At 35.1% G+C, this 24,767-nt stretch overlaps 3 protein-coding genes and 1 pseudogene across 3 annotated transcripts; 2 read left to right on the forward strand and 2 right to left on the reverse strand.

Moving 5' to 3' along the window:
* The first annotated feature begins 903 nt into the window (after positions 1-903).
* On the forward strand, positions 904-2,280 carry LOC113360802 (protein ALP1-like). The gene has a single exon (XM_026604261.1). It carries the CDS (start codon positions 904-906, stop codon positions 2,278-2,280), a length of 1,377 nt encoding a protein of 458 aa, XP_026460046.1.
* An 801-nt stretch (positions 2,281-3,081) lies between these two features.
* Positions 3,082-4,387, reverse strand: LOC113360803. Its single transcript, XM_026604262.1, has 2 exons — positions 3,755-4,387; positions 3,082-3,497 (listed from the first exon to the last, which is right to left on the reverse strand). The coding sequence occupies exons 1-2, from the start codon at positions 4,385-4,387 to the stop codon at positions 3,474-3,476; spliced, it is 657 nt and encodes a 218-aa protein (XP_026460047.1). The 3' UTR covers positions 3,082-3,473.
* A 6,297-nt stretch (positions 4,388-10,684) lies between these two features.
* On the reverse strand, positions 10,685-12,599 carry LOC113360804 (fatty alcohol:caffeoyl-CoA acyltransferase-like). Its single transcript, XM_026604263.1, has 2 exons — positions 12,174-12,599; positions 10,685-11,807 (listed from the first exon to the last, which is right to left on the reverse strand). Exons 1-2 carry the CDS (start codon positions 12,597-12,599, stop codon positions 10,875-10,877), a joined length of 1,359 nt encoding a protein of 452 aa, XP_026460048.1. The 3' UTR covers positions 10,685-10,874.
* Positions 12,600-13,197: 598 nt separating this feature from the next.
* Positions 13,198-14,898, forward strand: LOC113362237 (annotated as a pseudogene).
* The last annotated feature ends 9,869 nt before the right edge of the window (positions 14,899-24,767 follow it).

Genomic DNA, 24,767 nt, shown 5'->3' on the forward strand with positions numbered 1-24,767 from the left:
AGAGCAGATGTGAAGATTACGTGGCCGACGGTTAGGCTTAAATCCTCTAGCCCATCCTCTGATTTCATAGGTTCTCCTAGAGGATTTAATCGTTCCATGTCATCAATAATATAAATTCAAATTTGTTTTAAACAGATGTGTTTCTGAAATTTTTTCTTTTCTCCAAACAAGCCAAATTCGAGTTTGCAATTCTCTGTAAGTAAATCTCGTATATGGGTTTACACAACGAGAGCACCACATGGAGAAGACGAGTAGTAGAAGAAGAAGGGTTTCTATGCCATATCAATCAAAATCAGTATCTGAAATTGTGTTATAATCTAGGATAGTATAAGCCAATTCAAGATACCCGATGTTCATGCAATGTAAGTTTCTCGATTTCCCTAATATTTGCAATATTTTGTTACTAGATTGTTGTTGAATTGGTGAATGATGACTTTCAATTTTTTACCCAATTGTGTGCGATTCTTCCCAAATCAACGATACATTAAGAAAAGGTTTAATTTGGATGGGATTCTTTTATGCTGTATTCTTAATGTTGTAAGGAATTTATCTGTTGTGGCTGCTCATCCATTGTGATTAAGTTTGGAACGGATTCACTAAGTCTTACTTCTAATTGTTTGATAAAATGCTTGATAAACCTTTATACAAACTTGTGGTAGAATGTTTCAATTCATTAATTGACCATGTTAGTAGGTGTTTTACTTGGAAAAATTCCTGGTCCATGCCAATGTAAATCTCAGATTCATAAAATATGACCAATAAAATTCTGTTAGTTTGTTAGATAGAAGGGGGTTAATTTTTAAGAGTTTGAGATACTATATATGCATAAACACTAATCCATGTTAACTATATCTTCCAAATCCAATATCTTTTGGTCTTGTTTTGCAGTTCTATTTTCAAACCATGTATTCAGATTCTGATGGGTCATCATCCAAAGATGAAGAATCATCATCATCCAGCGATGAAGAGTCGTATACCTACCAAAGATTACTGAAAGCACGACGTGAGGATGATATGTTATCATCAGCTAGAGTAACAAAGAGACTGACTGACACATTCACAACTTATATGCCAGCTATTGTAGCAATGTCGATGTTGAAGAGACCTCATGGGGGATCTGTTCCAAGAAGACGACAAATTCCTCGTGACACAATGCCTCGTCATGAGGTAATTGTTAGAGACTATTTTAGTGGGGGAAACTCAAAATACCCATCGGAGCATTTTCGTCGTCGCTTTAGGATGCATACTCATCTCTTTAACCGCATCTTATGTGGCATTGCAAGGTATGATGATTTCTTTACACCTAAACCAGATGCAACTAATAAGTTTGTTAGCCCTTTACAAAAGATGGGAGCAGCAGTAAGAATGCTTGCATATGGTTGTTGTGATGATTTTCTTGACGAATATTTTCAAATGGGTGAAAGTACCATCATATTAAGCCTAAAAAAATTCTGTGAGGCTGTTATCGGTGTTTTTGAAGAACAATATTTGAGGAAACCTAATGAAGATGATATTGCACGGTTACTCGAAGAAGGGGAAGAGCGGGGATTTCCGGGTATGTTAGGCAGCCTTGACTGTATGCATTGGCATTGGAAAAATTGCCCGACGGCATGGCATGGAACACACACTAATGGTTTTAAACGAGTCCCCACTCTTATCTTAGAGGTAGTCGCATCGAAAAATTTGTGGATTTGGCATGCATTTTTTGGAATGGCGGGTACAAATAATGATATTACAGTATTAGATCGGTCTCCATTATTTAACGATCTTGTAAATGAAGTTGCTCCACCATGTCAATACACGGTAAATGGCAATATTTATGATATGGGATATTACTTGTCAGATGGAATTTATCCTCCTTATGCTACACTAATGCAAACTATTTCTGATGGAACCACTCGTAAGGAAAGATTCTTTGCTAAACGTCAAGAAGCCGTGCGAAAAGATGTCGAAAGAGCGTTTGGAGTGTTGCAATCAAGGTGGCACATTATCAAAGGACCAGCGCGTATGTGGAGAGTTAAAGACCTTGGAAACATCATGAAGACTTGCATAATTTTACATAATATGATCATTGAGAATGAGCAGGAACAAGGAATTGACCCAGAACGTTATGAGCCGTACCAAAAGGTTGACAATGTTACGGTGGAGCATGACTCTTCACTACTTGTCGCCAAAATTATTAGTCGTTTAAGACAAATTCGAGATAAGGAGGTTCACAATCAATTAAAACTTGATCTCATTGATCATATGTGGGACTTTTGTGGGGGCGAAGAAGTTTAGTTTACAGTAATTTAACCAGACTTGTTGTTTCTGTTGTTTTTTTTTTTGCTTTCTTTGATTAAGGGAAGTAGTAAATTTCATTAATAAAAGAATTGCATTTTGCTTTTGTTTTTGTTTTTCTCGTATGCCTAAATTATTTGTTTGACCTGTGCGTTTATTTTGCAGTACTTGTAGAAAAGACGTAGAAATTGCAGCAAATTCTCTGGAATCTCTTTGGTGACCTGTGCAAATATCCTGGAGTCTATAATTATCTATTTTATTTCCCTGTTCATATAAACCTTGATGTGTGTCAGCAGGTATCATGTTTTATTTCCCTCTTCCCAGCACTTGCATTTTTGAGTAAGAAAAAATTCTTTAGAGGAACATGTCAGAAGCAAATAATTATAAATTAGTCCATTACTAGAAGGAAACTATTATGCCAAATTACAACCACAAAGTTTAGCTACTACAATAAAAGACAACAACAACATCTCAAATACTATGCTGAGTGACAACCCAAAAGAAAACAACAACATTTCAGCTGTAATGTTGAATGACAACCTAATAAAAACCAACAATTAACAGTAGTATAACGGAGAAACAACTCAAATACTATCGTCGCTGCTCTCAGAATCATTCCCCAAAGTCCCATCTTCTTTCCACTTCTTCAGTATACGAGCCTGGATTATTTTGTAAGCTTTTCTCAGAACTGGTTGCATTTTATCAAGGTCCTTATTCAGGATGCGTTCTTCTTCAATGCGTTCTGCTATCATCTCTTTCTTCTTTCAAGCTTCTTCCTTTAGCTCGTAAGCCTTTTTTTTCAGAGCCAAATCCTCTTTCATAAGTTCAAATTCTTTTCTCTCTTTCTCAATCTTCAGCTCCAACTCTTTTTGGCTAAACACATTTTGTTTCTCTATGGTGGACTGATAGCTGGTCAAAAATCCAATCACTCCCTTCTGTTCATGGGCTTTCTTAGCATTCTCCTTACTCAACTTTCTTCCTTCATCTGGGCGAGGAACACCCTCACTTTTGTTGTCCTCACTTCCTTCAGTTGATGTAATTGGTTCCTTTAGAGTGTCGAGATTGATGACATCTACTTGTTTATCTTTCTTTGAGGAGCCAGGCTTTGTAAGCTGCTGAGAACACCATTTCGGATTTTTTCTCATAACATCCCAACAATGCTCAAACCTGAATGTGGTTCCCTCCAACGTTTTTTACATTTTTAAAGATTGACTTTTCTGTAAAGATTGGAAATGAGTTAGATGAAACACTAACAAAAAACTCCATCATTCATTCTACTCCATGTCGTATACAAATACATTCTACTCCCTGCCGTATACTAATACCAAAAGAAAAGAGAAATCTATATGTTTAACATAAACAACATTTACATTTTAACATGTGGCTACACATATAAAATGTCATTATAAACATCATGACCAGTAATGAGCAATAATTGTGACAACAGTATTAAAAAAGGTTTAAGGAATCAAACCATAAGTTCGATTGAAGTTCCGCTTTTCGGATTTCTGTTGAGTGATTCATAATGTCCGTGAAACTTGTTAACTGCAGCTTGTATGATACCCCATCGGCACGATAGAGCATTAGGATTGCGGTCCTCATCATAAGTTCCCATATTTTCTCTCCAAACTTTCAAGATTCGATTCCACATTGTGCCACCTGACTGCTCCCTTCCTATTATTGCATCAACACTAATGTACAGATATGCCTTCACTAGTGCAGTGTCTTCTTCAGTTGTCCAAATCCGCCGAGGAGGATTGGCTGATTGAGTTGTTGAAGGATTACTTTTTCGTTTCTTTTTGGACTGATTGCCAACGTCCGGTGCTTGTGAAGGGTAAACAGGAGTCTGTGTTTGCGGAGGAGGAAAGCTTTGTGGTTGTGTCGAAGAAACAGCAACACTCATCATACTTTGGAACCCATAGCCAGGTCCTAAATTACCATGAATATTGTGAGGGAAATGGGACGGAAACTGAAATTGGGTTGGATTGATGAATTGATTTTGGTGGGACATATAGGGACTAGGAGCAAACGAAGTAGCAGTAGCACTATAGTCCTCAGCCGCGGCATTTTCAGATTCAAACCTGTTCTGTTCACTTGCAGGATCCATGTCTTACAATATTTCAACAATATATCTATAACATACCAAAAGTAAAACTCATCAGAACTCCATACAAACAAAATCACAAGTATATTGTGTGTACTTAAATCAAAACAATCTGATTGATATAGAAAGAACAAAGACACAAGGGACTACATCTGGTAACAAATATACTACAACAACACCAATTAAAAAGAAGGAGAAACTTACCAAAACCTAAACTTGCAGTTCGTGGTGAATGGAGAAGAAGAAAAGAACCACCTTGATTTATAGAGAAGATCACAATCTGGCGGGATTGAATTTTATTTTACCCGCGAAAGAAAATAAAAACTACCCATCCTATCAATGTAAGACATCTGTAACACCACTTCCTCATAAACTTTCGCGATTGTAGATGGTTTTCCTGAACTTCCTATATATAAGGAAAGTTCGAATACAGATCAGCAAAGGATGTCTATTTTTTCCATCCGTATATATAGGATAAGGATGTGGCGTTGGAGATGCTCTAATACGTAGATGGTCACACGATATTCACGAAGAACGTGATGACAGCTGTGGAATGTCAAGAGACATGGCCAGAAAATATGAAATTCTCTTACCACTCTTTCTTTAGAAGACCAGCACCAGAAGAGGCAAAATATAGATACCACTCTTCTTTTAGAAGATCAGCACGAGAAGAGGCAAAATATAGATACAAAATATCGCTTCGCCATGTTTTAGAAAGTAGCGAGCACGATAAATAGTAAATTCCTCAATAACAAAAAGCGGGCGCTAGAAAACGAATCCGATCAGAATAATATACATCATCACAATAATCCATCGGATCGAGCACATCGACGAACTTAAAGCTCACGAGAACAACATGATCTCATTGCGACAAGATCGCTGACCAAGAATAGTACGATAAAAAGACATCAGAGAGATAATTAAGCCGAGTTTGTAGGGAAATAAATCACTTTATTAGCTGTCATCTACTACGTAAAAGGTCTATGATATTCTAGTCTAAGTTATATCTAGAGAGAATAGAGATAGAAAAATTAGGGTTTGTATGCTAAAGAGATATGGGTTGATTCTCATTTTATTGCCTTTTTCGGTAAGTGTATGTTAATCTTATTTTCTGTGTGGTTGTTGGATTTCCTGCAGCTACACGAATATTGCAACCTTCTTGGAAGCTAAAAATTATCTAACTATTGGGAAGTGAAATTAGATGATCAAATTGAAATCGTGTGAAGTGATCACCAAATGTATTTATGTAGTGGCCGAATTAACCTTTCGCTAAAGAACGAGTGTTTCTGAATGCTTGCATGTCGAGTAAACTTGAAGTTTTGCCTGGTTTCCCTGACCTTCCCCGAGCTAGCCATGTAACTGTATAAGGTTTGTATAGTTCCTCCAGTTAACAGTCTGCTTATTTACATGTTGGTGTCTTTGCAGGTTATTCATCTATTTTCTTTTCTAAGCTTCTTTTTGGATCTACTTAAACCCAATACCAAACATCCAATCAAACTTCTCCTCTTATAGACCTTTACTTATTTTCTGTTAAATCAACCCATTACCTTCTTGTTTTTTTACAAAAGTCAAAATATTTTATTGATAGCAAGAAATAATCACAAAAAAATACAGGAAAAAGAGATAAGTGTGACCCAAAAAACTTAAGAATTTAAGTAACTAGATGACCGTTGTCACGGTGGTACGGCTGACTGAAAAATCGGCGTGAAAGTATCATTTTTCCTGACACTATGCGAAAGTATCATTTTTCCTGACACGGTGCGGGAATATCATTTTTCCTGATACGACATGGAAATATCATTTTTTCCTGACACGGGGTGAAAGTATCATTTTTCTTGACACGAGGTGAAAGTATCAATTTTCCTGACACGAAAAATTAGCCGATGCATAATACAAAATATGGCTGTATAATGTGTTATGCATCGTTTGTGATGGTATGAATAATGGCTATGCATTCAATTTTCGAAAATTATGCCTAAAGTGAAAGTATCGCTTTTCTTGAAACGGAGGGAGTACATCGTTTTATTAGTTGCAACGGAAAATAAGTTGATGCATAAACCAAATTATGGTTACATAAATCATCATATGTCTTTTGAGGTGGTTTGTACAATGTATATACATTTAAATTTTGAAATTTGTGTCTAAAATGATAAACACCTCCAAAATTTTCCTAAAAACTCTAAATTTGATTTCGATGTTTTTACTCATTGCATATATTTTTTTAAAACCATTCCAACTAGATAAAATTTATAAAATTTCAATGCACGGATTTTTTGGACATGTTATATTAAAGTATGGTTATCAATTATACCCCTAAAAAAATAGGTTGCATAAGAAGTTATAATAATTGGGCTGAAAGAGAGGGACAAATTTGTCCGGTGAAAAAGATTAACCATGGACACCAATCCAATCTTTTTGTGTCAAATTGGAAAAAAATCCATGCTTCACATTGACACAAAATCACCATATATATATAGAGTCCTCCCTCACTTCGCTAGGTCGACCTAATGAAATCACGCGATAATAACAAATGCCTTGCCCCTCAGTACAATTAAGAAAGTTTGGTCTTCCTTGAAAACGAGCTACATCACTCTGGCTTAAGGTAGCAGCAAAATTAGACGCAGTATCAGATGAGAAAGTAACTTCAAGAAAGGTGTGCTTGAAATCTAGGTATTTCTGCAAACCTCATATTCGCTGTCCTAAACATCAGTGTTTAATTATGGGCTAATTAAAAAAATACACATGTGAAGAAATACATTTAATAAAATGTTCACGTTTTTTTCGTTATTTATTTAATGCTCATGTTGACCTTTTATGTCCCGTTTCTTTTTTGAAATAACGGCTAAGGACCGTTAGTGGATAGGTGGCAATAAATCAAGCTTGAGAAAAGACATCCAAGCCCCAAAATTGTATAACTCGGACCTGTTTAAATTGTACTAAATGCCCGAATCACTCCCTTGTTAAATCACACGGTTATAAACTAGTTCAAATAATGAATGGGTAAGATCTTCCATCTTTCGGAGGGTGTCCAATATTGCTCCACGTGCTCATCTTCTTCTCCGGCGCCATTCTTCGGTTTAGAAATTACCGATAGAATCCAACTTGGGTTTGCATCAATTAAAAATCACAAATTATCGCTTCACTTAAAATTAAAAATGCCCAATTAATGAATTAGAAAAATAAATTGACATGCGATAAAATCCCCAAATTTCATTGAGAAGCAAACTAACTAGGTCTTCTTTCCTGCAAATTCTAACTCCACCCTTTGACATCTCCATTCAATTCCAACCTCAACAACATCAATTATTGCAGTTGTATATGATTTTATAAATTTACTCTCAAAACAAATCAATCCCAAAACCCCTACATTTCATGTTGTGTTGCGGTGGGTTCAAATTTAATATGAACCCAACAATGAAAATCAATGAATCATAACAATAGCTCTTGTTTCAATAAAACCCAAAACTGAATCGACTACCGCAAAATCCACATCGGGAGATTTTATTATGGGCTATTTTGCGTTTCCTCCTCCGTAAAGATCACTAATTTTCGTTTCCTCCCCAAATATATTAAAATTAGTGTTTCCTTCCATCGTTAGTTTTTCATCCAACTTCCAGTTAGCTGAGTCACTGATGTTGTACGCGTGGGGTAGATAAAAATTATTTTACTAAATTTCCTAAAAAACCCTTGTCTTCTTTACTGGTAGTGATAGTTCATCGGAAAATTCTTCAGCTGATCCTGCTGGTATATCACCTGCAACAGATCAAGATACTTTCCACAACTCAATATAATTTACCAACAACACTCCGTATATCATTTTAATTTTCTGTTTCTATCAAATGTAAACACAAATAATCACTAGATTGTACAGATAAATATTCAACCAAATACAAATCATAGGGACAATCTGTTCAAATCCATTCGACATTGATGTAACAGAAATCAATTAAAAGTGGAGAACCGAGAGAAATTATTGAACAAATTAATTAAAACCCTTTTTTATATGAATTGGAGATGATGACAAAGAACCCCAATAATTCAAATTTAACTCCATATTTATTCAAAAACAGATCCCCTTATGTTCGTTTAGAAAACTAAATTAAAGCTCTAATTGAAATTAATTTCAAGTTAATACGTAAGTTTGGCTGATTGTCACCTTCTCATTATTTTCTTTTGATTGGATTTATGAGTAGCAGAAATAGGAAGAAGCACAGGAAAACCCTTGATGAGAGAAGGGCATCCACTTACCCGCTGTGATACTTATACACGATGATGATAATGAGAGGATGACGATGACTCTGATTTGGGTTCGGATGATATTGATTTGTTAGAATCATGTGAAATTTAGGAAGAATTATGTCGACCGGAATGAATCTAATTGTGCAGTACTTTTGGATCTTCATAACTTACACTTCAATTTCATCTTCAGTTCTAAAAACCCTAATCCAATTTCTCATGTTTAAATCATCTAAATCATCCAAAAACCCCTGACTTTACTCAAATTGAAACATCGCTTCTTATTTCACCGGAATCACAAATCACCCTTTATTTTGACGTTTGCAAGCAGCTTCCTTACTGTTAATTCCAACCATCAAGTTATTTTCTTCGTTCACCATTAACTCGAGCTATTACCTACCTTCGACTGCAACTGTTTTATTCTTTCATGAAGAACTGATGGTTTTTTTTTTTTTTTGGGACTAAAACCAATAGAAGAGACGAAGAAGAAAAATCGATCCAGATTGTGACTTAGGTTTAATTTACTTGAAATGATGAGGGTATTTTGGTATTTTCCTTCGACACGTGTATGTTTTCGCCACGCGTACAGTATCGCTGACTCAACTAACTGGAAGTTGTATGGAAAAATTAACGATGAGAGAAAACACTAATTTTAATCTATTTGGGGAGGAAACGCAAATTAACCATCTTTACAGGGGAGGAAACACAAAATAACCCTTTTATTATTGCCATCAATAACAATCAAATATTCTTCCGTTAAAACCACTTTAGACTATATAACAATAGATCTTGTTGAGGCCTAATCAACAAGATCTTGATTAGAGGTTCATTGAAACTCTAATCACCACTTATATCTTCTTCATTGTCAAACCTAAATACCAACAATGACACAGGTTATGTCCTTTATCTTCTTGGTGGTTTTTCCAGCCGTTTTATCATTCAAAACAAATCCTACATCAGCACGATTTTGCATCATCAGCTCCGAATTTTGAGACTAGTACAACATTTAATTAGGGTTTGGCTATTTTCTTATAGAGGAATTTGATGGGTTTGAGTTAAGTTTCCATTAAATAAGATGAACAGATAATAACCTAGTTGAGGGGACATGACGGAGGCCACAAGGTGAAGACCATATTGTGAGTTAACCTTGTTTGAGTTATAAATTGTTCCAATACAATTTCTTCCTCATTGAGAATATGAGTCATTGATTAAATAAACAGACAGTGAAAGATGTTATTATCATATTATAGAGTGGCGGGCAGTTCAGAGCTTCTCCAATAGTGAACGTGAATATTTTATAGGTGACATCACTTTTAAGACATCCTTTGAGTATAAAATCCTAAATATTAGGAAAAATAAAGATTTATCTCCAACCCATAAAGTTTTCTATTATTTGTTTACTTATTTGTAGGCATATAATTGGTTAAAATCCAATTCATTTTAATTTTTCATTGACTTTTATTAACAAAAGTGTGATTAGGATGGGAAGACACCCTCTAAGTGAATGTCTAAAACAAGAGGTTCATCTAGAGGATGTCTTAACTTTTTTTTTTGCCAATCATCTTCACATCAATGGGTTGGAAATGATTTTTTATAAATATTGTTGTGGATCCTACGTGAATAAGGACTTTTTCCTTCACACACATTCCATTGGAGAGGTTCCAAGAGATTTAGTAATGGCACCCACTAAAATCTCATCCCATCAGGTAAGAAATAGACTAAGTCCACGAGATTTTACTGTTTTGGTGGACCCGGACTGAATTACTAACAATATGGGCATTAGATAAATAATGAAAAAAATGTGGTTATTTTATTAAATGCACTTCCTAAATGGGCAATTTTTAAATACCTGGTCTCCTTTCTTCTTGAGCTAGTAGCCGATTTCTGTGTGTTACCCCCATCATGATTTGGCTTGACTCATAAATATTTCATTTTTTAATAATAAAAAGAGAAACTTCTTTTGAATCATAAGAACAAAACTTAAATAAAAAGTTAAGAAAATTGGCTAAAAACGATTAACATTCTCAAATCAATAGTATGCTCATAAACATTGAAATCTTTAGGAAATGGAAAAGAAAAAATCAAATTAAAGACATGAAAGAAGTTCTGTACTGTGACTAATGATATCGTTTCACATAAAGTAGGCCTCTCATTTTTCTAATTCTGCCTATTGCGATAGAGTATATTATAGTTGGCTTCTCCTTTCGAATACTCATCCATCCATTAACAATAAACTAGCTCTTCTCCAAAGTTCTTATACCTTACTCCTGATCTTCTTTCCTTGAAACTTCAAGCCACCAACACTGATCAGCTTGTCATATTCTTGAATGAAATCATTCATCATGTAATATTCAAATTTGTGCACAATATTCTTAGGTACCCAAACAAGAACCTTTGCAGCGTTACTATCACCGATGAATGGTAGAAACTTACACATTGCGTCACTGGCCAATTGACTTATATGTAAAGGCTTACCTTCACCAAAATCCAATTCATGGAACCCCAGCATTCTCCAATCGGATATACTCAATTGACGTATATGTAAAGGCGGTACTTTTTTCTCTTCGATAATATCAATCAAAGATCTCACATAATCATTACATCGTACTCTTCTTTTAGCATTCTGAATTAGTTCTACAATATGGTTCATCTTAGCAGTCACTAAATCTTTAACTGTCGTTCCAGCACATGCAAGTACAACACCGTTACCGTAATACCCTTTTGGCAAATTTGGTTCTATGTTTGTCTTCATGCTTGTTGGGATGAAGAGTTGGACTATGAGTGATGGAGGTAGATTTAGGGCTTTAATGTAACAGCGCCAGACGTGTGCAGCTAGTGCTTCAAGTGTGGTGCATTTTAGAGAGGGTTCACATAATTGTTTGAGATGTTGGATATGTGATGGTGTAATAGTTAAGCAACTAGGAGCCAATGTTTGAGATTCAAAATACGTAGGAATATCAAAATCTTGAGTAATGCCTGTGAATTCAGGATGATCGAAGGGTACTTGTAGAGGGTTTCTAGGTTTCAACATTTCCCGGTTGTGGATTGGCGGAATTGGAAGATCCATGTTGGGGTTAGTATGTATGTATGCCCAATCATGGAGAAACTTCGATGCACCAGTACCATCGGCCATGCAGTGGTGCATAGCGATGCACATCAACATTCCTCCGCAGCTTAGATATGTTGCCTACATTGGACATATTGTAATTAGAGAACTGAAATAGGCAAAATATTGTCCGCTGCACAATAAAATGGTAAAATGGTCTCAATATTACTCATTATAATATTCGGTCAACTCGAACATTTTTTTGATCTAACAACATCACAACCAGCCATAGTAAAATAAGGACGGCATTAAAGCAATTTAGTTTACTTGTTACCATTTAATTTGCCATTCAAAACTTTACCGTAAATAAGAAGTTAATAATTTTTGGTTAACTACCAAGGTCATCTAAATTTGGATTTCCCTCGAGTCAAATTTCTTTTATTAAATTTGCTACTCAATCGTAGAAACATCTACTGTTTGGAAAATATTCGAGACATAAATACATACCTGAATCACAAGAGGAGGAATATCCAAGCCGGTTTGAACATCAACTTCAAACAAGAGCTTATCCTTCCAGGCCCGGTTAAGCCATGTATTATCTTTCAAAAACTCGTCAACGGTAAAATCCATAAATCCTTCAGCAATTAAAGCACCTTTACCATTACAATCAACTTCAAGTCTATCTTCATTATTGGCACAATTTCTAATCCTTCCAGCAAATGGATAGTAATGAAAAAGAAGTTTAGAAAGGGAAGACTTTAAATCTTCAATAGGTATTGATTTTCTATAAACCCACAGGAGTTCAAAATGATACCTTAGATAATCTAGATTATCTATGTTAGAGAGATATAATGAACATTTTGGAGTTGGTTTTTCAGGGAAGATTAGAACTGGTTGGGACTTGAGGACACAAACTGGTAGTTCACTGGACATCTTTGTTGTTGTTAATGGGAGATCAAAGCGCAGCAGACAATGAGAAAGTGTAGATCAGATTAATTTTAAAGGAAGGCGATTGAGAGAGATATTTGATATTTTAAAGAAATTTCTAATATGCATTACAGGCTGAGATGCATGCATGATACGCTGTATACATCTATCTTAATTAAGTTCTTGCTGTATTTGTTGCAAATTTATCATCTTGCTATATAAGTTGCACAAGTGAAATGGCAAAGAACATGAATATGCATTTAAATAAAGAGAATCTCGCAATGACGAAAAGATTTGCAGGAGCATTTAATGGGACCATTTTTTAGTAAAATACATTTATGATTCTTCATGCGCGCCACTGGTCTGATCAGAGGCCATCCACACAGATGGCATATAATCATTTCGTTACAATCTATGGAAATTGCACTGACAAATTTGACAAAACGCATTCAACTATATTCCATTTCTAGAATTGCACTAAGTACATGAATTTGGAGCAGATCTATCATATAAAGAGAGAGATATAGGGAGACAGCTAGCCAGGGAGCGAGGACTAAGAGATATTGAGATTTGTTCTTTGAAAGCAAGAGATATTGAGATGGATATGCAGAAAAAGAACCTTGGTGATGAGTCAAGACCAGAATTTGGTCATGCGAATTTCGTAAGAACAAATCCAAAATCAGCTAGATTTAGAGTCAAAAAATTCCACCATATCGAGTTCTGGTGTGGTAATGCAATCAATAGTGCTCAGCGTTTTTCATTCGGACTTGGCATGCCAATTGTTGCAAAATCGGATCTCACTACCGGAAATATGGTACATGTTTCTTATCTTCTCCAATCAGGTGATCTTAACTTAGTTTTCACTGCTCCTTACTCTCCTTCGATAGGGGAAAATGCTATTGGCACTACTACTGCTTCTATCCCTACTTTCAACCATTGTGCGGCTCGATCTTTTTCTGCTTCACATGGTTTTGGTGTTAGAGCAACTGCTATAGAAGTAGACGATGCTGAATCTGCATTTAATACCAGCATTTCTTATGGTGCCAAGGCGTCATCTCCTCCTATGGAAATCGGTAATGGGGTATTCATTTCAGAGGTTGAACTCTATGGGGATGTTGTTCTGCGTTATATTAGCTTCAAGAACTCAAGTTCTAATATGGTTTTCCTGCCATCTTTTAAAGGTACGTATGATGTGTAATTGTTTATTGAGTTTGGTACTTTTTGTTAACAACCTCACTTTATGAAGGAACCGATACCTTATGCAATATGCCTGTCCCAACTCCCAAGCTTCCAACCAGACCAACTTTCATCGCTAATAAACCAGTTATGCCTGGGAACGATTAAGTGCATAAACAACATTTTTCTTTTCTACAATCTGTGCAGGTATAGAGGATTCGAGTTCAAAGAGTTTGGATGATTTTGGGTTTCGTCGTGTGGATCATGTGGCAGGAAATGTTTTTGGAATATGACAGAAGTTGTAAACTATGTGAAAAAGTTTATGGGGTTTCACGACTTTGCTCAATTTACTGCAGATGATATAAGAGGCAACAGTCAGAGCGGTTTGAACTCGGTGGCATTGGCAAACAATGAAGAATCCGTGTTACTGAATATCACAGAACCAGTTTATGGCACCGAAAGAAAGAGTCAGGTTCAAACGTTTCTTGAACATAATGAAGGCGAGGGAGTACAACATCTCGCACTTGGTACATATGATATATTTAAGACATTGGAAGAGATGCAAAAGAGAACTTGTTTTGGGTTTGAATTCATGCCACCACCACCACCAACGTATTATAAGAATTTGAATAGCAGAATTGGCGATGGAGTTTTGAGTGATGAAGAGATCAAAAAGTGCGAAGCAGTTGGGGATATTGGTTGATAAAGATGATCAAGGTGTTTTGCTTCAAATCTTCACCAAACCTGTGGGGGATAGGTATGTTAACTAAGCAAAACATACAGTGTCTCATCTTTTTATTGCAGTTTTTAAATTCCCAATTTGCAAGCAGTTTTCAGAAAAAGAAAATCGCAAACAGACCATCTTGAGATAGTGAGTTCAAACATTCATTTTCTTTGACTTTTCCAGGCCAACAATATTTCTAGAGATAATTCAGAGGGTTGGATGTATGGTGAAAGATGCGAAGGTAATACTGTTCAGAAAGGCGGATGCCGAGGATTTGGAAAAGGAAACTTCCCTGCCCTTTTCAAGTCTATAGAAGAATATGAGAAGACTTTCGATCCATAAACGGAATCAAGTATAGTACTACTACAACAATGTAGTACAACTACTTGGAAGAGTATAGTGTCATTCCTAGTCTATAAATTTGGAGTCAGTTTTATGTTTGGAAGTGTTCTTATTTTTTCGTTGGATCACAAACTCGAGTTCATTCACCAAAATAATAATAATTGGTTTCTCCAAGAATCAACTAATTGTTTTTCATCGATTTTGTTAGTCATCTATTTACCAGCCAAACAGACAAAATGATCTCTGGTCGGCATCGTTTATGATTGAGACTAAGACGGTATGTGATTGTCTTTCGAACCCCCAACTTTCGTACTTGATTAATGAAAACATCCTTGGCAAATGGTTCCGCCGTTGTTCGTCTTTTATAAATCCAAGAATTTCACCTCTGACTATGAAATCCTTGTAGTATACGCTTTCACAATCTGATTGAGCCCTCATACTGCTGATACTGTCAAAAGGCTAGTGGACTAACTGAGCTATTCTCAGTTGGTGGTGGTAGAGTTTTGTCATCTGTTCTCGGTCTCGGTAACCAGCAAGTTTCTCATAGTGCCGAGTGTTGTACCCACTTTAGCTACTTGTTTGTACCCTAATATTTTGCACCAAATATGGGTTAATTGGGCCTTACAAGCACTATATATGAAAGCCCATGTGTAGAAATCCAAAAACAGCTGGAAATTGCAACGGACACGTCAAGTCAAGGAGGTGCCATATCCCCACTGCCACATCAACAAAAAGATCCACTCAGCAGCTGACGTGGTGATATATTCTCTAACGGCGAAAGTATATCCCGTGAACGTCTCAACGCCGTAAGGATATTCCGTTATAGGCAAGCATATTCTATCAAAGTTATGACATCGTCAACATGTTACGAGGCCGTCATCATGTTCCGTAACACCGTCATATATCAACGTTAGCTTCACTCTACTACCACATTCTTTCAAATAACTTGTTTCATGCTTGTTTTTTTCCTGACTCAATTGACTCGTCTGAATTTGAGTGTAGACATGACTTATTACACATGGCTCAAAAAACTATCAATTAGTGGGGTTATATAATTTTTTTGAATCCAATGAAATATGTATTTAGAAAGTCAGGTTCAAAATGATACCTAACTAAGATAGTACTGAATCCGGAACAAATATTGGAAAATTGGTATTTTAGAATGTCTCTTTTTATTTTTATACTGTTAGGCAGATAATTAATAAAGCTAAGTCTTATGGGCTAGATTGAGCTGTTAGATTAACAGAAAAGTGTTGCAGTTAAAAAAAAAGTGTTATATATTTGTTAACACCAGCTCTCTCTCTCCTAGCAAGTGCTTGCAGTTATGCTAGCAGTGAGATTGAAGCGATGAATGGTTCAGCGCCACAAAAATCACTTTTTTGCTGAATGGTTTAGCGCTCAGAAAAATCACAAAATCACTTTTTCGCTGAATTATTCAGCGTTGGGAGATTTTTTTGTTGATCTGACGGTTGAGATTGGTTGCACTGAACCAAACAACGCTTGGCGGTGGTCCCAACTGACGTGGACTGCTAATCTAGCTGCTAAATTATCCCTCCCATAAGACTTAGGAGGTAGTCCTAGCTGACGTGATTAGCACCCCATAGGACTTAGCCTAAACACAAAAATCATTTGTGTATTTTTTGTGGTAACCACCCTAGACAATGCAACATCTTATTATTGAATGTATGGTGACTAAAAGAATTTGGCAGGTGGAATCTCCTTCTCGCCCAGTTCTTAACTCTGCCATAATCGAATACTTGGTTTCTTCGGCACCTCCGATAATATTCATGATTGCTCTCTTCTGGAAAACATAAGCTTTGGTGCTTGGCACATTTAGAAGAGTAGATGCAAAAATGCCTTTGAAAACATGTAGGTTAATGTGGATGGAGTGGCTAGACTGATTTCTATCCATACAAATGATTGGCACCACATTAAACATACAACTAATATTGATCGTTTTATGATCTTGCATACAGATGTTAACCACACTTGGAAACCTCCTACTCAGTCGATAATGAAAATTAATTCTGATGCCTCTTTCATTAATAATTCATTTCCATCTGGAATATGACTAATTGCTCGGAACAGCGCATGTGCTTGCACTGGAGCCAAAGGATGTACAAGGTTAACTGCAGACCCAGAAAAACGGGAAGCTACAGCTTTTCTAAAGGCTGCCATTTGGGCTTAGCAGAAAGGGCTTACACAAGTAATTTTTGCAAGAGATTGTTTAAATATCATCAATGCTATGAATGGGAATTTCTCAGCAGCCGAGTGGACAAATCTAAACTTTATATCAGATACTTTAGTCTCGTTTGTACAATTTTTCTTTCGTGGGATGTTATAAATATCCTTCATTTTTGTTGATCTTGCATAAATACCCAAGAGGTAATAAAAAATATTTTTGAAATCCACTTGAGAAAGTTGCTTCCAGTTTTTGGAAACAATTTGTATAAAGCAGTGCTATCCCGCACGACTCTGCGGGATAGCTTAATAAGGTATCAACCTACCAGCCGTTGGATTTCCCCCAAACCGTTAGGATTGATTGTACTTTATTTTTTTGTTTTAAACAGCCGGCAAAATCAGCAAATTAGAGTTAGGTCCTTAAATTCTTTTTCACTTTTTACAAAAATACTTGTAAATTCAGTATTTTAGTGTTTGGTGAAGTTTTGGATTCATACTCCTCTTGTAGTGTGTTTATACGCTAAGTTTTACACTTGACATACAACGTACTTCCTTTTCTCTTTTTTTTTTCCAGTTGAGAAAGCCTAGTGAAACAAAACCATAAATATAAGATAAGAGATCAGAATAAGAAGACGAGTTTTCTAATCTAAAACGAAAGTGGGTTTTAAGCAAGGTTTGAAAAACGGCCGTTTTTTCCGAAAAAACGTCCATTATAACGCTCACGCCCATATACCGTGCCCATGAGGCTCACCAACACGCTTACCTAAATAACACCGATAAATAGAAAAAAATGACGTTATTTAGACCCGTTATAACCGTTTTTACACCTGTGATTACCGTTTTTCTAAAATTAATATTTCAGTTTTTTTCTTCTAAATAAATTTTAACACACGTTTTTTCCGTTTTCATACCGGTTAAACCCGTTTTTAAGGGAAAAAAATTTGAGTTGGAGAAATTCTTATACAATTTTTAATTTCAAACTTACAACTAAAATTTCATAAACAATCATTAAACACTTCAAATTTTATAAACTTACAATAAGTAACCTAGTGACAGTAGTGCTTGAAATTTTAAACTTAGACAAACCAACTTGTACCGGCATTTTTTTCCGACTTATTCAAGTATTTTCTGTTTTCTCGACGATTCTCAGTTGATTCCTCCTCCTCTTCCTCCGCCTCATATTGGTTCGCGTAATGCATTTGGCTGTCGTAGTTAACAGTATCGTCATCTTCATAACCATAGTCTTCTTCCTCATTATCATTACGATTATCTACTTCATTATTGATATTAATATTGGAATTATACTCTTCATTAATTCCTCGGGTATCTTCTTCTGGACGATCTTCAGTGTAATGAGAATTGTATATGGGATTTTCATTTTCATGACCTTGTGTATTGTCTCCAAATGTTAGGTTACCAAAGTCATAAACAAAGTTACTCACTGGCAACCTTTGATATGAGATTTCAACTTCTGGATCATGCCATTCGTATGGTGGAGGGAGAGGCTCTGGATTATTAGCTGCTTCCTCTTCCAATTCATTTAACCAATGTTCTTCCTGAGGTAAAACTGGTGTTTCATCATCCCCTACTATCCAATCAAGCATATTTTCATCTGTCAGCAGGCTATGAACATCGTGGACATCGATGTTATGTCGCTTTGCTTTACCTTGAACTCTTTGCTGCTCCAATCTTAAATTGTACTGAACATATACCAAATCGTTTATTCTTGACGAAACTAAACGGTTGCGTAGTTTGGTGTGAATTCTTTCAAACACACTCCAATTCCTCTCGGATCCAGACGATGTGTTTGTCTGTCTTAGTATCTTTACCGCGATCCTCTGGAGTGATGGAAACTGAGCACCATATGACAACCACCAGCTTACAGGATCACCTTGCAGAGCAGCCAATCTTGCTGATGGTGATGCAAATTGGCCTTGCATCATTTGCATTCTTCCCGCCTAAAAATATCAAAAACTGTGAATAGAAATTCATATAATTACGAAATTAATTGTTAATAAAAATTCACACCTCTATCATGCATGTCGCTTGTTCTTGAGGGCTACTAATCATTTTTGATATTACTTCACTGAGACAAATTTGGGGCTGAGAAATTTCATTGTTGATGAGATTGGCTGCTGGGTTGTAGATATAATATGGATTCAGAAAATGCGCTGCAGCATGAAGAGGAGAACTCAACTGATATTTCCATCGTCGGTTAATCACACCTACAATAGAATTATTTCGAGTTTTACCCAAACCCCTTTCTATAGTTTCCACACATATAGCAAGTGCATGAAACAAATAACCCATGGTAGGTTTATCTGAATCCAAGAAACGGATCATTTTCAATAAAGGACCAACCATCATGCATGCATTTTGGCATGTGTGCCAAAACATCTCATTCAAAATAATGTTTTTCACATCTTTAGCCGTACGAGTTTTTCCTTCTGGAAAGTCCACAAATTCTTGGTCTACAAAAAGACTCTCGATTGCATTACGTTGATCAATGATACTTTTGATTGCGATAAAATTTGCCGCAAACCTTGTTAAGCCAGGGCGTAATAGATTGCGTCCCCCAGAATGTTGTCTGAATCTAGCAAGAACCCAACCATGATTATAAATAAATTTACTGATTTTTATAGCTTCTGAAATCATACCTTTAACAAAGGGGAACTTTTCAGTATCTTCCAACATTAAATCCAACACATGAGCTGCACAAGGTACCCAAAAAAATGTACCATACTCTATGGCCAGTCTCATACCTATTAAAACAAAATGAGAAATGAATTAATAATATATAAAAATAAACAACTGTAATTAAATTAAGTTGTAATAGTTACCTGCGGATTTGAATTGGGATCCTTGATCAGTTACTATTTGAACAATATTTGTCGGACCAATATCTTCTATAACCGGTCTGATAAACTCATCAAATACTCTGCTGTCAACCGATTATGCTCGATGTCAACGCTTTTCAAAAATGCTGTCCCATGGCCACTGTAAACTTCTAAACTAAGAAGTTTACAATCGTATGGTTATTTTTGTTTTTCCAACCATCTGTCGGACCAATATCTTCTACAATCGTATGGCCACTGTAAACAATGATTTTTTACGTGCCAACTGATTCAAGTTGATGGAATATTTAATTATGAATATTAACATTTATTAAACATTTCTTAAATAAATGATAATAAAATGAACAAAAAATCTATATTTCTTAAAACATTTCTTAGATAAAAATGAAACATTTATTAAGTAAATATACGTTAATAGAATGAAACATTTCTTCACTTAACATTTCTTAAATATTTCTCAAACACCATGAAAGAAAAAAACATCGATATTTCTCAAACATCTATATTCACTACTCTAACATCATGAAAGAAAAAAACGATAATAAATAAATTAATAACGTATTAATAAATTATATCTCTAATTGAATGAAAAATCTACAAAAAATAATTAATATTACCTCTTAAACTTGTATTTGAGAAATTCAAAATGTAAAGCATTCCTTTGAGCAAGAAGCAGAGAACCAGAGGTATTGATTTCATTTCAATTCTCTTCTTGTCTTTTTAAAGCATTCCTTTGGGCAAGAAGACATAATAGCTAGCAAATCGAAATATTCTTGAAACATTTGGAATCTCGTTGCATGCGTATATAAGCACAGGCTAGCTATGTCTTTGATCATGAAACCAACTACTCTTTTTACTTTTTTGGTTTTTTGTTTTATTTCTTTAACTTTTGAGTCTGAACTCTAAAGTACAGACCACATGTAGCATATACTGTACACACCTCCAAATGCAAAAGAAAAAGATAAATCGACTCCCTGACTTCCCTCTCTCACTCTCTTTTTCTCTAGCTAGTCTCTGACTCTCTTCCTGTTGCATTCCTTGTTGGTTAGTCTTGTAGCAAGTAGCTAAGAGCCTAGGAGTATTATTTGACAACAAAGTTTTAACTGCTTTTGAATCCGAATATGCATTATTGAAATATTGGGGAATGCATTGAACTATTCGAGTGACAACTTGAACATATCAAGAGGATAGTGATAGTATGCGTGTATAAATATTGTCGGTAGACGATAACTACAATGCATTGTTATAAGTCATAGACTTAGGGTTGTGAATTTTACTAGATATCCATAAATTTGTATGTTAAAAACCCATAAACAAATAAATAAATTAAACCAAAAAAAATGAAAAAACGTAGTAACAACATTATTTAGACCCGTTGTAACCGTTTTCACAGCTGTAATTACCGTTACATAGGAAATTCAGATCACAAATTATTTATTTTTCTTATTTAACCGTTATCACACCCGTTATTTAAAAAAACGTCAAAAAAACGCGTTTTATTCCTATATAACGCGTTTTTGACCCAAAACGTACTCACACCCGTCAAAACACGTTATAACGGTCACACCTAATACCTGTGACCTGGGCCGTGACCCATTTTTCGAACCTTGGTTTTAAGAAACGTTTACTCTTCTCAATAATTAAAAACTATTTACAGAGGATGTCCTTTTTTTTAGCTTACAGGAGAAGGGACTTTAACTGTAATTTTTCTAATTCTGCCAGCTGTATCTCAAATCAAAAATTAAAGTGAAATCAATCCTAACGATTTGGGGGAAAATCCAACGGCTGGTAGGTTGATACCTTATTAAGCTATCCCGCAGAGTCGTGCAGGATAGCACTACTCATTTGTATATAATTGCGTCCACTTCTGGAAGCAGCTTGTGCTAGTTGCTTCCACTTTTCAGAAGGTAGGGGTATTTAAAAAAGATGAATAAGAGTATATTTTAAAGGGAGTATAAGCGACCTAGATGATGATGATGGGATGATGAATCGATGATTCAGCCGACGAAGACTGAAAAATTCATGGAGGCTAATTTTTAGGGTTTTGAAGCGGTATCCAGGAAGAAAAATTGACTATTCTAAAAGAAGGATTGATTGATCTAACCTAAAAGAATAGGTTATTTTTCTCTCTCCTCTCTGAAAGAAAAAAAAAGGCGATTTCCGTAGAAAAAGAGTTTTTCTTCCGACCACCTTAAACTGCTCAGATCCTTTTGGATCTGGGCAGTAGCAGACTCAATCAATCAGTTCTTCCATATTAATTTATTATTTACTCGATGTTATTTGCTTATGGAAGTTTTGATTAAACATATATGGATATTTATTAAAGAATGATTTACAAATGTTTATATATCATAAATAATATTCTTATTAGTTTTTCTTTCATTTTTTTCACGGATTGATATAAATCCAAGGATCTATTCGCATCCAACCATCCAAACACGGATGTTAGGCTCGAGGAATTAGATGAATCGTATGTGGGTGGCACCTTGATCTAGATCTACCCTAATAGATTATCTAAAATGTAAAAGGTGTTATCTTATTGACTTTTCTCAAATATCCTTGTATTATCTGAGGCGACTCTTAAGTTTTATTCTCAAAAGAAATTAGATTTGTTTTATTTTTTTGATGAACAATTAAGCTTATCCTAAATTAACCTATGTTCTAAAAGGATTAGAGCAAATTCAGATTTTGAGTATTACCACTTATTTTTTTATATTACTTAGAAAACATATAATCATATCAAAAACAATAATTCTTGATTGACCCGAGAAAGTTTCTAAGAATTTTTAGTGATTCACATCCATGTGGGACCTATAAGCGGGTAAAAACCACCTCAATAAAACCTCGTGGTGGACACCTTACAATATATTTCTCGGTTAACCCAGATATACTACAACTGGATCTCACGAGCTCTCCTCCATGACATAAAGGCGGGGTCGATGCTATTCCTACCGTATGAATGAAACTTTCCAGAATCATGCAAAACAACCCCTAAATACAACTTACGACGGATCTAATGCGATAATGCTCATATATGAAATACTTATATTAGGGTATTATAAACTTACCAAAACCATCACCAAATGGGTAATAAGAAACAAGAAGGTCATTCCAATTATGAAACTAACAATAATTCATTCATCGGAGCACTGACTGAATTTATTCTTGATATATACTAGACATATTAAGTCGAGTACCAATTGAATCTGTTTTTTTATTGTAAATCAATTTACCGACTGATCAACAATATGTAACTAATTCATGTGATACTAGACTTCATTTGTTTAATATAATCACTAATAGTAAAATGTTGAAATCATCCATGAAAACTCATTCCTTTTTGTTGAAGAAATTATTAGAAACAGTTATTCACTGGATGGTTCAACAAGCTATCCACGGCGCAAAAATAGTGGGTTTTAGATAAGAGGCGTATGTGTATATATGTAGATATTCCGATTCCCTATATCTGAAAATGTGTAAAGTTTATTTAATTTCAATTTATTGTGAATTCTAATGAGATGTAAAGTAATGGATATTTTCAACAATGTGGACCCGAAGTTGGGTAAAAACTAGCTCTCATGAAACCCCGTGGTAGGGCCTCAAAATGGTGAAGGATAAGAATAATTAGGTGTTTACAGGGGTTGATGGATATATCAAAATTTTAGGGTTATTTTGTTTTCTTGAAGAGATAGAAATTAAAATGGAATTGAAATTGTTTAACTAGATTTCTCTGTGTCGGTTGGGATTCCTAATTTTCTATTATTTTTTTCAATTATCTTACTGTGTTTTCTAATGGGTTTTATTATTAATCTTATTTTCATCTTTAGTTTTTCTTTGATCTACTTTTTGATGATTTTAGTGTTGTTTTCTGCTTTTTGTGCAAGGATATTGGGTTGGGGTTTAATCAAAGATGAGAAACAACAAGATGCTATGGATGTTCTAATTTTGTATTCACACATATCATCAAGTTGTTTTTGTTAGATTTATAAGGGTTTAAATTTTTAGATGTTGCTGATGAAATTTTGGATAGAAGGTGTACGAATTTGTATAAATTCACATGAATCTTCAAAGGGATTTGTAACTAATAGATGTATACATGAAGATCTAATCCCAAAAATGGATTTTGTAATATACAAATATTAAGTAAATGAGAATAATTTTTTCTTTTAATCAACAAGGAAGAACAGAATTTGAATCGGTTAAAAACCGTAGAAAACAAGAAAATAACCGATTCGATTCTATTCGGTTTATAACCGAACCGAGTTATGAACAGATTGGTGACGGTTTTTGAAATGAAAACCGATCATTTTACGGTTAGGTCAACGGTTTTACCAATAACCGCACATAACCGTGTGCAGGCTACTTGGATCCTACGAGCTTTCCTGCATGACACAATTGAAGGACCTATACTATTCCCTAGAGTACGAATATTACTATTTTAAATCATGCAAAACAACCCCTACATACAACTCTCATCAGATATAATGCAATTATACTCATATACGAAATACTTGAATTTTAGTAAAAGAGAGATAAATACTAAGATGGTGTAAGTACATCAAACAAAATGTTGGTTGAGAAAAAAAAAATGTCATTCTAATTATGAAATTCGAAATTTTCCTTCCATCGAAGCGCCAACTGAATCAATTCTTAAGTGCAATTCAGTTTACTGATTTGCAATTAGGAAAAGATTCAATTCGTAATTGATTTAGTATGTCTAATATAATTTCTCATATTGGAATGTTGAAATAATCCTTCAAAATAGAATGTTGAAATAATCCTTCAAAACCCACCATGTAGTTGGTTCAAAAACAATTATTCATATGAGTTCAGAAATCTAGGGTATGAAAATTAATCGGCTTTAGAGAGGGATGGGCGTGTCATGTGCTTAGACAT

This window comes from Papaver somniferum, chromosome 3, assembly GCF_003573695.1.
Source record: "Papaver somniferum cultivar HN1 chromosome 3, ASM357369v1, whole genome shotgun sequence".
In the NCBI taxonomy this organism is placed as follows: Eukaryota; Viridiplantae; Streptophyta; class Magnoliopsida; order Ranunculales; family Papaveraceae; genus Papaver; species Papaver somniferum.